General features: G+C 35.6%; 1 protein-coding gene across 1 annotated transcript in view; it reads left to right on the plus strand.

The window, feature by feature from the left end:
- The window catches only part of LOC131692818 (solute carrier family 22 member 13), a 1,403,565-nt gene that overhangs the window by 157,911 nt on the left and 1,229,099 nt on the right, over positions 1 to 16,555 (plus strand). Inside the window, exon 3 of the mRNA XM_058980108.1 lies at positions 11,686 to 11,798. Within this exon, the coding sequence (XP_058836091.1) occupies positions 11,686 to 11,798 (113 nt within the window). The remainder of the gene's footprint in view (positions 1 to 11,685; positions 11,799 to 16,555) is intronic.

Here is a 16,555-nt window from a genome sequence, read left to right on the forward strand (position 1 = left end):
ATCCAAATGCTGCAATTCGCGGCGTGGAGAGCCAGAAACAATGTACTCTGTACAATGCGGATTGCGAGCGCATTGCAGTAAAAAGAGAGAAAGTAGAAACAATCTTACTGGAATTCCACGATACCCCTCTAGGAGAACACGTGGGAGCGAAAGGCATGCTTCGCAGAATCAAGAATCTATTCCAGTGGAATAACATGCGTAGAGACGTAGAAAATTACGTACGACAATGAGAATCATGCCAGAAAAACAAAATCCACAAGAGGAATAGGATCCCAATGAAAATTACTACAACGGCAACGAAACCGTTGGAAAAATTATATATGGATGTAGCTGCCCTACCCGAATCAAACTGGAGAAACAAATATGGGTTGGTGGTACAGGATGACCTTACCAGATACCTAATCGTAGCACCAATGGAGAATCAAGAAAGCGAAACAGTAGCGCGGACTTTCGTAGAACATGTGATCTGTAAATTTGGTACCCCACAGGAGCTAGTTACAGATAACGGCACAAACTACGTTAGCTCTCTAATGAAGAATGTATGCAAAATTCTAAAGATAAAGAAGATAACTACCAGTGCTTACCACCCGCAGGCAAACTTAGTAGAGAGAGCCAACAGGGAACTAAAAATTTATTTAAGGCAGTACATAGGTGGAGAACACGGCACTTGGGACCAATTACTCCCATTCTTCACATTCGAGTACAACACTACAACGAACTCATCGACCGGATTTACACCGTAGGAATTGATGTTCGGGCGAAAGGCTATAGGGGAATTATGGTTAAAACCGACACCTCAAGCTTAACACTTCTTCTAAGTTGCCACAAAACCAATAAAATTATAATTTTTATGCAAAATTCTTCTTCAGAAAATTCTTAACAAGACTTAATTTTTTCAGCGCTTCAAAAAATTAATTTCATTAAAAAATATTGGTTGTAAAACTTGGAAAACAAAGTGACTTTTTGTAAGCACTGCGGGTAAAACCGACACCCCATAGGGGTAAGATCGACACCCCCTTTAATTTATTTTCTCTCCACTTTATTAAAATCTTTATCTTTATTAAAAATGAGATATATGCGTGATTAATAAAGTGTGAGTATGTATGATGCAAATATGTGCTTTTTATTGCTTCATCATGTAGTGAGGAGATGAAAGTTCGAAAGCGTAGTACTATAAATATGAGTATTTTATGCTATAGGATTATTTATTGATATGAGTATTTCCAAATAATCCTTGCGCACATCATTGCAACCTCCAGTGTCATTTTATTTCATAAGAGAAGATTTTCAAGAGTTCTACGTTCTGCTAATTGGATTCATTCACTTATAAGTGACACACACACACTTCTTAGTAAAACTATCTTTTTCAAATTTGATTTTTCGGACTCTGATCATCAACGATCTATTGGGGTATACATAATATCATTGTCTCATTGTGATAAAATTCGTCTATGACATACCAAGAGAACACTAGAAATTCGGTTTGATGACCTTTTTGCAGAAATAGCAAAAGCTTAGTTAGAATCAGATAAGCAAAAATTCCAATTTTTGATTTTTAAAGAGATTTACAAGAAATAAACACAATAAAAGTATTTCTGTGTATTTCTGCTAATACTATAGTCTTCTAATAGGCTAATTGAAGTGTCACAAAGATCCCCAGTATTTTGAAATGAATCGCAGCTATACACAACCATCTCAACAGGGTGTCGGTTTTACCCCAACAGCGCACATTTTTTTATAAAAGCAATTAAAAATATTGAATTTTTCAAACTCGTCTTCAATGCACCTAGTTGATCATAGGACAGGCCGATAATAATAGGTACTGAAAAATGGGGTGATTTGAAAAGCTTTCGTTCGGTTAAAACCTTAAAATCTACCAACGAAATTTTACATTCAGACGAGTATGAACGCTGCTGTCGAATGTTTTGTTAATTTTTATGACATTCGGCGCACTAACGTAAATCCAATTTTTCTTCAAATGCTCTAAATAAACGTACTAATAATATTGTATCATTATGAAATGAATAAAAATTAGATTTCTAGGAAAAGTTGTGGAGTGTCGGTTTTACCCACAGTGTCGGTTTTTCCCACAATTCCCCTACTTCCCACGTCAATTTATGAACGAAAAGACCGGGAAATTTACTATGACAGCTACGCAGGCGAAATCAGGAAATGCTTCGCCAAAATGCACGCAACGGCAAAGGAAAATCTGATTCTGTCAAAGCAAAAAAGAAAAGAACTCTATGACAAATCAACGAATGAATGGACACCTATGTGGGATTTAGTACTAGTACACGCAACCCCTATGGGTGTAGGATTGCAAAATCTATGGAGAGGACCATACGAAGTGGTCGAACTGCCAAGTGAGCAAACAGCCGTAATTAAAAACTGAAATAGACTTGAGAAAGTACTTGTCAACCGATTAAAAATGTACATGGACTGAGTCCTAATAAAAAAATAATGTACATAGTTGTAAATACATATTCACCTAATGAAACTATTCTAAATATAAACACAAGTAGCTATTAAATCAATATGTATATACTAGTTAGCATTGTGTATACTGAAATAAAAACAAATAATAAATATGTATACGAACAACACAACGATAGACAAATAAAGAACGGAATGATGGGCAAAATTTAATACGAGGACATAATGTTTAATGAAAAAAAAAGGTTCATGTCAGAAAAAAATGAAAAGTTTAAAATAAAATAAGCTGTGTCTGTCGATAAAAAGCAATTTAAAATGGTAGAAAATATAAAGCCAGAAAGTGGGAAATTTTTTTTTTATTAACGTGTCAAGAAGACTGTCGTTGGGGGGAAGGGGAGGAGTTGATTCTCTAATCTTCCGGTCATCACATCGCATGCTTTGGTATTCTTAATATGTATAACAAACATGAAGATGTGACACAAGGCGCCAAGAGCGCACTAAAATCCTGTCAATCCATTTTTCATTGGATTGTCTGCTCTAAATATATCACCAGGGGACCATTCATAAATGATGATGGATATTGACAATAGGGGAAGAGCGTCACGTAACGAGATAAAAACTAAAAATGAATTTTAGACGTATCAGCGGATCAGGGATAAAAAAAGAACAACATTGTTTATGAATGGCCCCCAAACAAAGAATATTCCATAACGAATATCACATAACATCGGTGACAGAGCATTGGGATCAAGGCCAAGTCCCCCCTGGGTCGTGCAAAACTGAGAAGCAACATCAATTTAGGCACAGATAGCAGACGTCCATTTATTTTCATTTTGTTTTGTTTTGTCTTTTCATTTGTTTCTCCTGCCATGATATGTGCGGATTGATGCGGATCGAGCGTGTTGGCCAAGGAAACGGAAAGCCAGTGGCCCAAACAGATCAGGAACAGGAGGGAGGACTACGAACAAGGGAACGGACAAAAGAGGAGAAATCATTTACTTATTTATTATAACCACGACACTAATCACAATTATTTTGCTTTTCTTGTTTCGTTTCAGCAAACCAAAATCTAAACGGACATACATAGCACATACGAACAGTTAGGCTTTGTAGGTTCTCATCTTGACAGAATCTAGATGGGCGGATGAACGTCTGCCAGAGGGTGGGCTGAGAAATGACAATGACACTGTACGAGATGGCGATGGGCCTGTGGCCTTCGACTGGCATGGTCCATTCTCATTGATTTGGAAGTCTTCTTGGCTGGTTGGTAGATATGTGCTCCTACTTGCAAGTTGATCAATTCGCTTGGGTGGGGGACATGTAGATTAGGGTGACAATAAAACGACCATTTTTGAAATCACTAATCTACACCCCCTAGCGTCGTTCCAAATCATGAAAAAATTACACTGTCCAAATTTGAGCGAAATCGGTTAACCCTAACCCCTCCCCCAAAGAGCTTAAAGTTTGTATGGGATTTTTGGCCAAAATGTATGGGGAAACACTCGTAGTTCACTAAATCGCCGCTAGAGGTCGCTGTAAACTTCCGATCGCTGACCTAGGAAGGAGTTAAGCTTTTGAAGATATGCTGAACAAGTTTGTCGAAGACTGCAAGACAATCCAACCAACCGTTAAAGAGTTATTAACGTTTAAAATTGGATACTGCTGCTTAACATTCGCAAAGGGCGTACTCCGCCTGTTTCATGTATGTGAACCACGAGTGAAGGTGGGACAAAGTTAGGAAAAACTCATATATCTCTGAAACGATGAGAGATAGAAAGCTATGATGTTCCACAAAGTTGTAGAGGAATAAAAGGAATTTTTGGTTCACTAGAAAGTTTCAGGATTTCTCCGCAAGGTGGCGGTAGTGAGCCAAGCAATTTAAAGGGGATACTCCTATCTGTACAACGGTAAGAGATGGAGCATTTGGATGTTCTACAAAGTTGTAGAGCAGCAAAAAATATTTTCTTTTCTTATTTGAAAAATGCCGAATTCTACCACATGGTGGCGCCAGTGATCAAAATTAATTCAAGGTAATACTCCTATCCATACAATGGTAAGAGCTAGTGCAATCTGATGTTCTGCGAAGTTATACAGTATTTCAAAGGCTTTTGTGTCTCGTTATTAAAATTGGAGTAAGGACGCATATATACTGTGTGTATGAAGCTTAAGGGGTTACATACCTTTTTTTATTTTTCAAAAAATCGATTTTTTTAATTACTTTATCTGAAAGTACAACTCCTTGAGAATATTTTTCCAAATTTTTATAGAGATCCGAGAAATAGATCGAAAGTTACAGCGCTTCCAAGCGTGCTTCGTCTACCAAGCGCAGTGGTAATTTTAAACTCAATTATCTCGAAATACATATTTAAAAAAAATGGTTTTCCCGTGATTACGATTTTTGAAATACCACTCAACCGATTGTCTTTATTTTTTTTTTAAATTGATCGCAATTAATTTTTCTCATACCTTAACAATTCCATTTTTATATTTGTTTTGTAGATGAGAATTTTTTAATACAATTTTAAAAGTCTAAAACAGCGATTTATTAGGAAAAACGTTCACGAATGCAGGAAAAATGTTAAAAAATGTCTCCGGTTATTCAACTAGGTCGACTAATAGAAACCGACTAAAATTACAATTATTTTGTTCAAGATGTGTGGTTCGGTGCACGAAATTAGCGGTAACCAATCACGAACTGGTTTTAGTTGGGTGTTGTAAAATCCGTTTTTTTTCGGCTCGGTGCATGAAGTTAGCAGTAAAGAATCACGAACTAGTTACGGGCGGGTGCTTAAAATCCGGTTTTTCGTCGTGCATGCTACTCTCTAACTATCAGAAATTCAAATAATTTCCTTTGCTAGTAGTAGGTAACGACACAAATTGTTTCATCCACCAGCCGTGTACAGTTCACAAATATTTTTTTCTCGGTATTGTACAGCCCTTGGAGAACCCTGTACGCTCTAAACAGCTCTACACAAAAAAAAATGAAATAAAACTGTAGCGGACCTACATTTAAAATTTCTCATCATTTCAGTGTCCGGTTGGTGCATCATATTGAAGGCTCTGACCGAGATGAGGTGAAACTTTTCCCCATTTCCAAGTAGTTTTTTTCGAATGATTTTTCAAAACAGGTTTTCGTTATTAATGCATGCCATACATACCTCAAAATTGTATACAACATTGTTGAACTTATTTTCGACAAATTTCGAAAATTGATTAATTCCATGCAGTATGATATGAAAAGATATGAGCGTTCCAAACCTTACACGACTTTCATCCCGAAATTTTCAAAAGGGCCCGTATATTGAATGATAAGTCGTTAGCCACGACAAAAACGGAACAGCACTTCATAGTATAATGGGTTCCGCCGCGGTACAATTTTCGAAAAAGCATACTTTTATTGGCTTACTTTGGGGTCCTACAAACAATGTCACTGTTGACTTACTTAGTACTTTGGAATGGACAGGGCTCCAGAATGTAAATTTAGCAGGAATTTTATCTTTTTGCTAAAATTAAATGATTTAGCCTTACAATATGTTTGGCAAAGTTGTTGTACTTTACAAGCCCTTTATTTTGCTTTAAACAGAAGCTAGGGTGGCTCTAACTTTAGCTATATTTAAAATGAAACTTTTGAATGGTTCGAGATAGAGCTTGACTATTATCCATGAAGTTGTAGAACAACACATTTTAGCCAAATTTGCTGAAGGCACACAAGCTCTAGCTTTTATACTTTCCATTGCCCGACAAATCCAAATGTAAGCTGTTAGGTGTTCCTTAAAAACGGTTTTATTTCTTTAACAAGTTTTCATTTTACACTAAAGTACCTTATGGACAAGGGTGCAAGATTATTTTAAGGTGCATAATTTTCTTTAAAACTCCAACTGCTAAAAATTTTTCGTTTGAAAGGTATGAGAACTTTTTTATAAAAAGAATTTGTCTTTTTCATATAGCATTATCTTCGATTAGGACACTTAACATTAAATACCGTTGTCATATGATATAGCATGCTTTGTAGTATAGATCGCAAAAATGGCAAATACGATATTTTTTACGTCTTGCAATATTTACTCATAAAAGAGTATATTTTTAGTAAAAAGTATATATAACTTTCTAACAAGAGATGCTAGAGGTTCGGTACATTGAGAGAAAATACTCTCCTTCAAAATATCTGAAAGTTTTTCTAACGTGATTCATATGAAAAATTAAAACTGCAAAAGTTATATAAAGAGAACCATTTGTTAAGAAACATCCTATTTTTTTGGTAAATTTCTTGTAAAATGCAAAACACACGACATAGAGTTCCAGTGTCTACGACCAAGTTTTTTAAAATTTTATTTTCTACGAAGCTCTATCTCGAACCATTTAAAAGTTAATTTTAAGATTTTAAAAAATTAGAACCACCCACATTAAAACGCTAGGTTCTATTATTCAAAAGATATATGAACTTATAATATCAAAAATAGAATTTTTAATCAACTTTATGAATGAGTGATATTGTTGGCGAAAAAGTGCTCATAACTCATCAACAAAAATAGTTAGATATAATAGTTGCCATGAAACAGATATAAATAGTTGCCATGAAACAAGTTATTTTCCTTAAAACAATCTTAAAGTTGTCTGTAGACTACTTCACTTTTAAATCAATACCGCAAAAGATATTTGACTAAAACAGTTTTTCTGATAAACACTAAGAAACACCCTAACCTTCAATTTTAAAATAAAAGTATAGGTTGTAAAATGAAAAGTATGATAGGTAGAGCTCACATGTCTTCAGCAAACTTTTCCAAGATGTGTCATTCTACAACTTCGCTGAAGGTTATTTGGCTCTAGCTGGAATAATTAAAAAGTTATTTTTTTGATCTTGGTACAATTACCCTATCTGTTTTTTTAACAAAAAGAAGAGGCCCACAAACTACGAAAACTTCTCCAAAGACTTATTAAGGCTAAGTTGTTTAGTTTTAGAAAAATTTCAAAATTCCTGCTAAATTTACATTCTGGACCACTGTGGAATGGTAATCCACAATGGTGGTAATTTCTATGACCTCACATGGACTACAATTCCAAAGTATTGATTTGAATTGTTCAGTTTGGAAGTTTTGTGTGGTATCAGATACGACGAAAAATTGCCTATCAGGTCTTCAAATGGGCGTAGTATCCTTTGCCTACTACCAAAATATCAGTCCTGTACTCGTATAACCAATATAATTTGAATTGGGTTCGCAGCACATGGCACGTCTTGAGGCGACCAACGAGCACCGACGACAACAACATACACTATATTCCTCCGGCGATAGCGAGCAACATGCGCGATGAACCGCTTAAAATACCCAGCTGTCGAGACGATCCACCCATGCTAGAAGATCAAAAGCAAAATTCAAATATCTGGTGATGTGGTGATCTGGTGGGCAGGTAGCGCAATTGGCATGCACGCTTTGCTTATTTGCAAAAAAGGGGATGCTGAATATAATAGAAGCACAGCGCGAATTGGATTGTAGCCTACTTAGGTATTTATCCCAGGCTGGCAATATTGTAGCACAATATAGTACTTAAGCCCTGTAGTCCGAGTAAGAAAACAGAATATATTTCGAGCAGCTTATTTCTAAGTTATAAGTGAGGCCAGATTTGATGAAAAAGTCACTAATTGGCATTCGAATGACCCTAGTAGTTGTCACCTATCACCAAATTATCAGCCCTGTAATCGTGCAACCAATGCCAGTCTAACTGGATTCACAGCGCATTGTGTACGCTTCTTCTGCGAGAGGTAATAAACGAGCACTGACGCGCTGCACACGACATCTCTGAGACAAGAGCGCTCTTCAAGTTAGTCAACAGTTAGTTAAAAAAATTAAAAATGCTATATAAATGAATGCAACAGGAGAAATATAAATGGGGTTACGAAGAAATTTAAGAATATAGGTTTTATCATAGCATGATAGTCTTAAGAAAACTTTGTAACATGTTATGTATAATAAAAGAATCTCTGCACAATAGGAGTAAAAATTTGAAAAAATTAGAAAACATTCAAAAGGTGTATTAAAATATATTCATACTCTATGCTGTTTGCACCACTAAGCGGCCTAAATTCTATTTTTACAACCAGACACGAAAGCCTTTGAAATACTATATAGCTTTGTAGAACATCAGATTGCACTATCTCTTGCCATTGTATGGATAGGGGGCCGTACACAAATGACGTAGCTTTTTTCTGGCGATTTTCGACCCCTCCCTCCCCCCTCGTAGCATTTGGTCACAAAATTCTAACCTCCCCCTTGTAAATGACGTAGCATCTTACTAATCCCCCCCCATACAACGCGACAGGGAGATGAAAAAATTACATATGTTTTTCAATTCTTTTAAATATATGTCCTTTCAAAATGTTTGACGACTTTTATCAACATTTTCATTATAACAGCAAATTGCCTACTAAACAAGCCCATTTTATGACAAATATAATGTGGATAGTTTTGTTTAGCATTTTACATGTCATATAGCATGAAAAGAAGTTCACAATCCTGCAGCGGTCAACGATTTTAGGAAGTATACGCACAGACTAACAGACATAACACTCAAAAACAAAGCTTCGCCCGCTTTAACGGTCATTTTAAATATATTTACAGTTGGGACTGTGGCCACATTTGAAATTATGGCGCCACTGACATATGAACAAGCATATGGGGGATAGACCATTAGTGAAAATTATTCCCAAACCTGAGGGGAAACCCACCAGTAATTGAGTGTTTGGGACCGTGAATAAAAGGTGGAGCTAGTGTTCTGCGAAAATTGTCGGATCGATGTTTTTTAGGGAATTCCCTCATAGTGTTATGTCTGTTAGTCTGTGGTATAACCTCAACTAAATAACTAAATTTTCTTTGATTGAATCCGAAAGAAAATTTAATTCAGCTACCAAAATAAGTCTACTAGTTAGCAATATTAGCTAACTAATGTGGAAATTTAAATCCGCATGAAAAATCTTTCAATTTCTTTGCGAGCCTGCCATTCCTCGAACAGTAAAATTTACAAAATGAAAAACCGCATGAAAAGCAACTTGGGAATGGAGGAACATTAAATTGTTTTCTCTAATTAATCTAATTAATACTAGGGGCAGATCACTCTAGAAATATATAACAAATTTGCATCAAATTAGAAAAAATGCATTTAATTTCCATTTTTGCATCAACTTTGCACTCCCTCGCCGAAAATTTTGTTTAACAAATGTCCTACGCTGATTCACTTTGTTCGACGTTTTATTGAATGTAGGACTGATTTTTTGTAGGGTTTTGACGTCTTACACGCAACGCAAAATACACTGTACGCAACGCAAAATACATTTTGAATTTTTATTTTGATGGAAAGAAATGCATTTAATTTAGCTGATTTTTAAACATGCATCACAAGTGATCTGCCCCCAGAATTAACGGGTGCCCGTCAAAAAAATTTAAACTTAATGCTACGTCGCACAACTTCTGACCCTACCCTCCCCCTCGTCACACTTCGTCACAAATTTGGTATACCCTCCCTACCCCCCAAAATGCTACGTCATTTATGCATGGCCCCTAGGAGTATTACCTTGAACTAATTTTGATCACTAGCGCCACCATGTGATAGAATTCTGCATCTTTCAAATGAGAAAAGAAAATATTTTTTGCTACTCTACAACTTTGTAGAACATTCAAATGCTCCATCTCTTACCGTTATACAGATAGGAGTATTCCCTTTAAATTGCTTGGCTCACTACCGCCACCTTGCGGAGAAATCCTGAAACTTTCTAGTGAAACCAAAAAGTCCTTTTATACCTCTACAACTTTGTGGAACATCATAGCTTTTTATCTCTCATCGTTTCAGAGATATATGAGTTTTTCCTAACTTTGTCCCACCTTTACTCGTGGTTCACATACATGAAACAGGCGGGGTACGCCCTTTGCGAATGTTAAGCAGCAGTATCCAACTTTAAACGTTAATAACTCTTTAACGGTTGGTTGGATTGTCTTGCAGTCTTCGACAAACTTGTTCAGCATATCTTCAAAAGCTTAACTCCTTTCTAGGTCGATGATCGGAAGTTTACAGCGACCTCTAGCGGCGATTTTGTGAACTGCGAGTTTTTCCCCATACATTTTGGCCAAAAATCCCATACAAACTTTAAGCTCTTTGGGGGAGGGGTTAGGGTTAACCGATTTCGCTCAAATTTGGACAGTGTAATTTTTTCATGATTTGGAACGACGCTAGGGGTGAAGGTTGCGAATTTTTTTTCATATAAATCATTGTCACCCTAATATATATATATATATATATATATATATATATATATATATATATATATATATATATATATATATATATATATATATATATATATATATATATATATATATATATATATATATATATATATATATATATATATATATATATATATATATATATATATATATATATATATATATATATATATATATATATATATATATATAATAATATATATATATATATATATATATATATATATATATATATATATATATATATATATATAATAATATATATATATATATATATATATATATATATATATATATATATATATATATATATATATATATATATATATATATATATATATATATATATATATATAAATCCAACGATTTAGGCGCAAACACTTTCGTCTTTCTAAATACAGCTTTGGATCTACACTGCAATGTGTGATGTGAAACTTGTCATGCCAGTTGTTAACTTTCGGTTGAATAATGTTTTACAAATCACTCGTTGGCGTCCATGATCTGGATACCTGTAGTTAGAATCTACGCAAATGGAATATAGGGTATTGCGTTCCAATTAGATTATCTTTCGATGAGATGAAAATTGGCACGCCCAGGAGGCGATAATTCGGTCGTTGAGGTGAGAGTAGATGCACAGAATAGAACATTTATTTTTACTTATGCTGAAAATAGCGACAATTCTGCTAAATAAACATAATATAGCTTCTTTTAAAGTTGTTCAAAAAATAGTGCGACGCTCTTCCTAATGTTACCAAAATAGGCTCATCACTCTATACCATAATTCACCATTTTAAGAATTTGTAGAGTAGTCCGGGAAATGCAAAAAATCTCAATACGGCACCGTAGTTTTTTCTGATGCCTCCCCGTCACCTTTTTATTCAAACAATGGCAATTTCTTGACCGCTCCCTCTCATAAAGTTCATTACCCTGTACCTTATAAATGGCCCATATTTATAAAATAATTACGACCTTTTTCTAGGGATATATTGGTGGCCGCAACGCAATTTTTTCATTTATTCGGAGTGCTTCTTGGAGGTATCATTACCACTAAGCTCTTAGAGTCAATTAGTCCACGCAACACTATGCTACTCGGTAAGTATTTTGCACTTTTCTTTAATTCGATGCATATCACTTTAGTTCAAATGAATATTGTTATAATGCTGTTTATCACTATGAAGCCAATTGGAGTAATCAAAACAAAAATCATGACCAAGTTCCTGAAATAATAAATGATAAACCCTCCCATCAGGAAAATGATAAGACGACATGGTAAGGCTTTAAGTAGTATAAATGGTACTGTAAATTATTTTCTAGGATTCTCTAGGAATTAGTATAAAGATGTACTATTGGGCTGCAGCCATGTGACTTTTGGGTAAAAATCAACTATTGAAATTATTTTTCAAAAATAGCGCATTGTGTTAAATCCCTTAGGAGCTATATTGTTAGTACTTTCGGAAGAGTTACTCAGAGTAGCATAGCCTAAAACGTCTTCGAAGGCACCATCCTTCTATCATCCATCATTAAAAATTTAGGTGAAGCGCCATCCTAGCGGCCATACTGCGAACTACTTTGCTGCAACCACATGAAGGCCTAGATACCAAACATCATCTTTGTCGAAGATACTATACTTCTAAGACATAACCATGAGGAGTTATTAATTTATTCCATATTTTAGACTTTTTCCAAGAGAAATGTATTGGTTCTGCTCAAACTTTGAAAACTTTCTCCTACGCCCGGAGCGCCGAGGCTCATATCGTCGCTGTTGTGCTATCTTATGACAAACGCCATTTTGGGGTGAACTGAGTTAGATATGCCATGTTACTAAATTTTAAAATCTCTATAAAGTTGCGTTTTCAGAATTTTGAAATTCTGCTGGGTTACTGAGATATAGCGAAACACGATTATGACAAGCGCCAGTTTCTCGAGTGGTCGAGTTGTGCTATCTTATGACAAAGAAATATCAGACAACATACCCAGTTTGTTGGCTTGCTATAAACCAAAAATCTTATGGCAAGCCAACAGATGTCTCTCATGACATAGGTATTTTCTATGCAGATAAACCATATCCATTAGCTAGGTTCTTGTCTCGGGAGCAAAACTTTTCCTACCATAGTTTTTTTTCTTGGAATGGTTGGCTTATATTTTCAACATTATTGAACAAATTTCCTATTGAGATTTCCATTAGTTTTGGAAAGTATACCGATATCTAGTGATGGATTATGCAAGAAGACTATTTGTTTCGTCTATTCGCCTATCAACAATAACATTGTTTGATATATATTGTCTCTAAATTGTTAATGGAACCATCTTTTATTTATTGTTTTTCCCGAATAAAGGAGGAAAACTGGGAAAACTTTGTGTTCCAACACTATCATTTTGTAACCTGATATTGCTGCTATCGCATGGAAAAGTATAATATTGGACATAACTATCCTAATTTTACAAATCAGTTAAGATTCATTTTTATATGAAATCTTCTGTGCACATTTGTGACACGTCATACATATTTTATCATGAATACACACTTATGACACGTATGCGAGCGACTTTGGTTTACATTTTAAGCAAAAACTGTAAGTGTGGTCAACGGATCATCACACAAATCGAGAGATTACTTCAGAAAAGATAGAAGCATCGAATGTCTTCTCCGAAAAGCTTGTAGCATTTATAAATTTTAAGATATTCAAGCGCAAACTTTTAAAATCGTTTTTCTCGAAAAGTGCTAAATGGCGCTTGTCGTAAGATAGCACAACAGCGACGATGCATGATATTAAACTAATGGGTCGTCTACTATCAACTAATGATAGATTCTTGCCTGGTTTCAGAATGCTCACAACCTTAATTTCGCTCCACTCATATGGAAGAACACGGTGTTCCCAAAACCGTTATTAACCAAAAAAATGACCATACATTTGGCATACGGCATTCGAAAGATACAGTATCCAAGCATCTTCTCAGTGAATTTCAAAATGATCCATCGAGAGATTCGAGAGATATGGTGATTTGAAGTTTTATGATACGTTTCATAAGGCTACCAGCAAACACCCACGGGTTAGGTCCTATCTTTATAAACAAAAAACTATTTGTCTACTTATTTGGTACTTAACATTCGAAAGATACAGTAATCAAGTGTATCTCCTGCAAGTTTAAAAATATTTCATTGACGGAATCGAAAATTACAACGGTTTGGATGTGGTATGCGGTCATAGATGGGTTTTCTACCAGACTTCAAGCGTGAATCCATGTTTGTCCATTGACTATTTAGATCGTTTATACGCGTCGCGGTTTTTAAAGGAAAACCTTACCATTTAATTACATAAATATAATGTACAAAAGGTGTTATTTATATGGTGCACTGAAAAAATATGAAAATAGGGTTTGCTACCAAACGTTAAATATAATGCGTAAATTAAAAAAATGGATAAAAGTCGGAATGTTTACTTCAAAAGGCCATATCTCAATGGTTTGTTGACCGATTCTTATTATTTTTTTCATTATTGAACAGGTAGACGTTTCATCGTTAATTTTCATTAAGAAGAATATAAAATAGAGTTGTCTACATCAATAAATAGACAATACAATTGATCTCAACTATATGTATTATCATTATTTACAAAAATATACATTAATCTACTGCTCACTGTATTATCATTATTTTCAAAAATATACATTAAATTATGATAATACCTATAGTTGAGATCAATTATATTGTCTATTAATGCTGTAGACAACTCTATTTTATAATCTTCTTAATGAAAATTAACGATAAAACGTCTATCTGTTCAACAATGAAAAAATAATTAGAATCGGTCAACAAACCATTGAGATATGGCCTTTTGAAGTAAACATTGCAACTTTTATCCATTTATTTTAATTTACACATAATATTTAACGTTTGGTAGACAACCCTATTTTCATATTTTTTCAGTGCACCATACAAACAACACCTTTTGTACATTATATTTATGTAATTAAATGGTAAGGTTTTCCTTTAAAAACCGCGACACGTATAAACGATCTAAATAGTCAATGGACAAACATGGATTCACGCTTGAAGTCTGGTAGAAAACCCATCTATGACCGCATACCACATCCAAACCGTTGTAACTTTCGATTCCGTCAATGAAATATTTTCAAACTTGCAGGGGATATACTTGATTACTATATCTTTCGAAGCACCAAGAACCAAATAAGTAAACAAATATTTTTTTGTTTATAAAGATAGGACCAAACCCGTGGGTGTTTACTGGTAGCCTTATGAAACGTATCATAAAACTTCAAATCACCATATCTCTCGAATCTCCCGATGGATCATTTTAACATTCACCGAAAAGATGCTTGGATACTGTATCTTTCGAATGTCGTATGCCAAATTTATGGTTATTTTTTTTGTTAATAACGGTTTTAGGAACACCGTGGCGCATGTATGTGTTGGCGGTTTACTACCCAGTAACTCGCCAGCGGGCGATATCTGTCAACTTTTCCGTCGTGAGTATGTACCAGATTGCGGTCCAGTGGAACGGCGACGTCGAGGCTAGTGATAGACCAGTATATCTATGCAGTTGTGATATAGGAATTGGTCCGATAGAACAGTGCGATCCCAGTATGGCATGAAACGGGCATTTCCCAGAACAGGCACAGCAGATAACGGTAGTTCGGCACAATCTTTTCCAAAAGCCCATGTTGCAGCTTTAAAAGCTGGTGCAAAATCTTAGCAACGCTATTGTGACACTGGGTATAGGCTGCCTTAGCTAGTACGCAGTAGCTTGACGTAACGAGGTCAATGGTCTCGTGCGGCGAATTACACATCCGGAATATATCCTCGACGTCTTGGTGACAAATATACCTCCTGCAATTCCTCGTCGGCATTATTCTGTCCTGGATGGCTATCATGTCAGAATCGATCACTAAAGAGTGTTTACCTCGCTTGAGCCACAGGTTCGATGCAGCCTTGTCGACGTTCGGCTGCTCCAACTGGTGGGGGTGGGCACTAGACTGCCCAGTTTCAAATTTTTGAAAACTTAGTCGGTCCATCCTGAGTCGATTTCTAGTTCTATCAAGAGTCTCTGGTCCAAATCGGATGAATCTAGCTACTAGACCATGTATTGGTTCCTATGAATGACGTCATCGTCGGCTATTTAAAGAATATCATTCCTCAAGCGAGTTCATTCTCCCGTCGAACGTCGGTCGTAAAGAACAACAGTAGCAAACAGGCATGTTGACAATGCGCTGCGATGAGTGTTGTATTTGATCACTGCTACCGCTAGGGGTGGGGACGACTACAGGTCTAGGGATCCAGCGCACGTCTACCATATTCACAGATTTTTCTGTAATGTCATAGTTTTTTTTCACAATTTTTAATCGCAGATTTTTTTTTTCCACAGATAACAGATTTTTGGCATTTTAATAAAAGTTACACAGATTTTTGGAAATATTGTGATTTTTCAATGATTTTTTGCAAATTGATCACAGATCTTCACAGATTTTTTCCTGTTTTAGTAATCATAGATGGTAAAAAGATTTCTTTGGCCGAAACACAGATTTCAATGTGACATCCCTGATCCAGCGGCCAAGCGCTCGTGATGTCTCCTTTCCATGGCTCGGATTGGCTGAATTGATTTTGCCGATGACGTCATCCTCGGATATATAACTTTCAGCATTGCTCGGGCGAGCTCATTCTCTGGTCGAACGTCGGAGCGGAAACGATAGCAGTAGCCGACAGATATATTTAAATTATGCAGTGCGCATGGGGGGGGGGGGTAAAATTAATAGGTAGCCAAATCAAGACAACGTTTGTTAAATTTAGATCAAACTTCACAGAAAGCTGACCTGTCATGTATTCTAAATAT

Source organism: Topomyia yanbarensis, chromosome 3 (assembly GCF_030247195.1).
Source record: "Topomyia yanbarensis strain Yona2022 chromosome 3, ASM3024719v1, whole genome shotgun sequence".
In the NCBI taxonomy this organism is placed as follows: domain Eukaryota; kingdom Metazoa; phylum Arthropoda; class Insecta; order Diptera; family Culicidae; genus Topomyia; species Topomyia yanbarensis.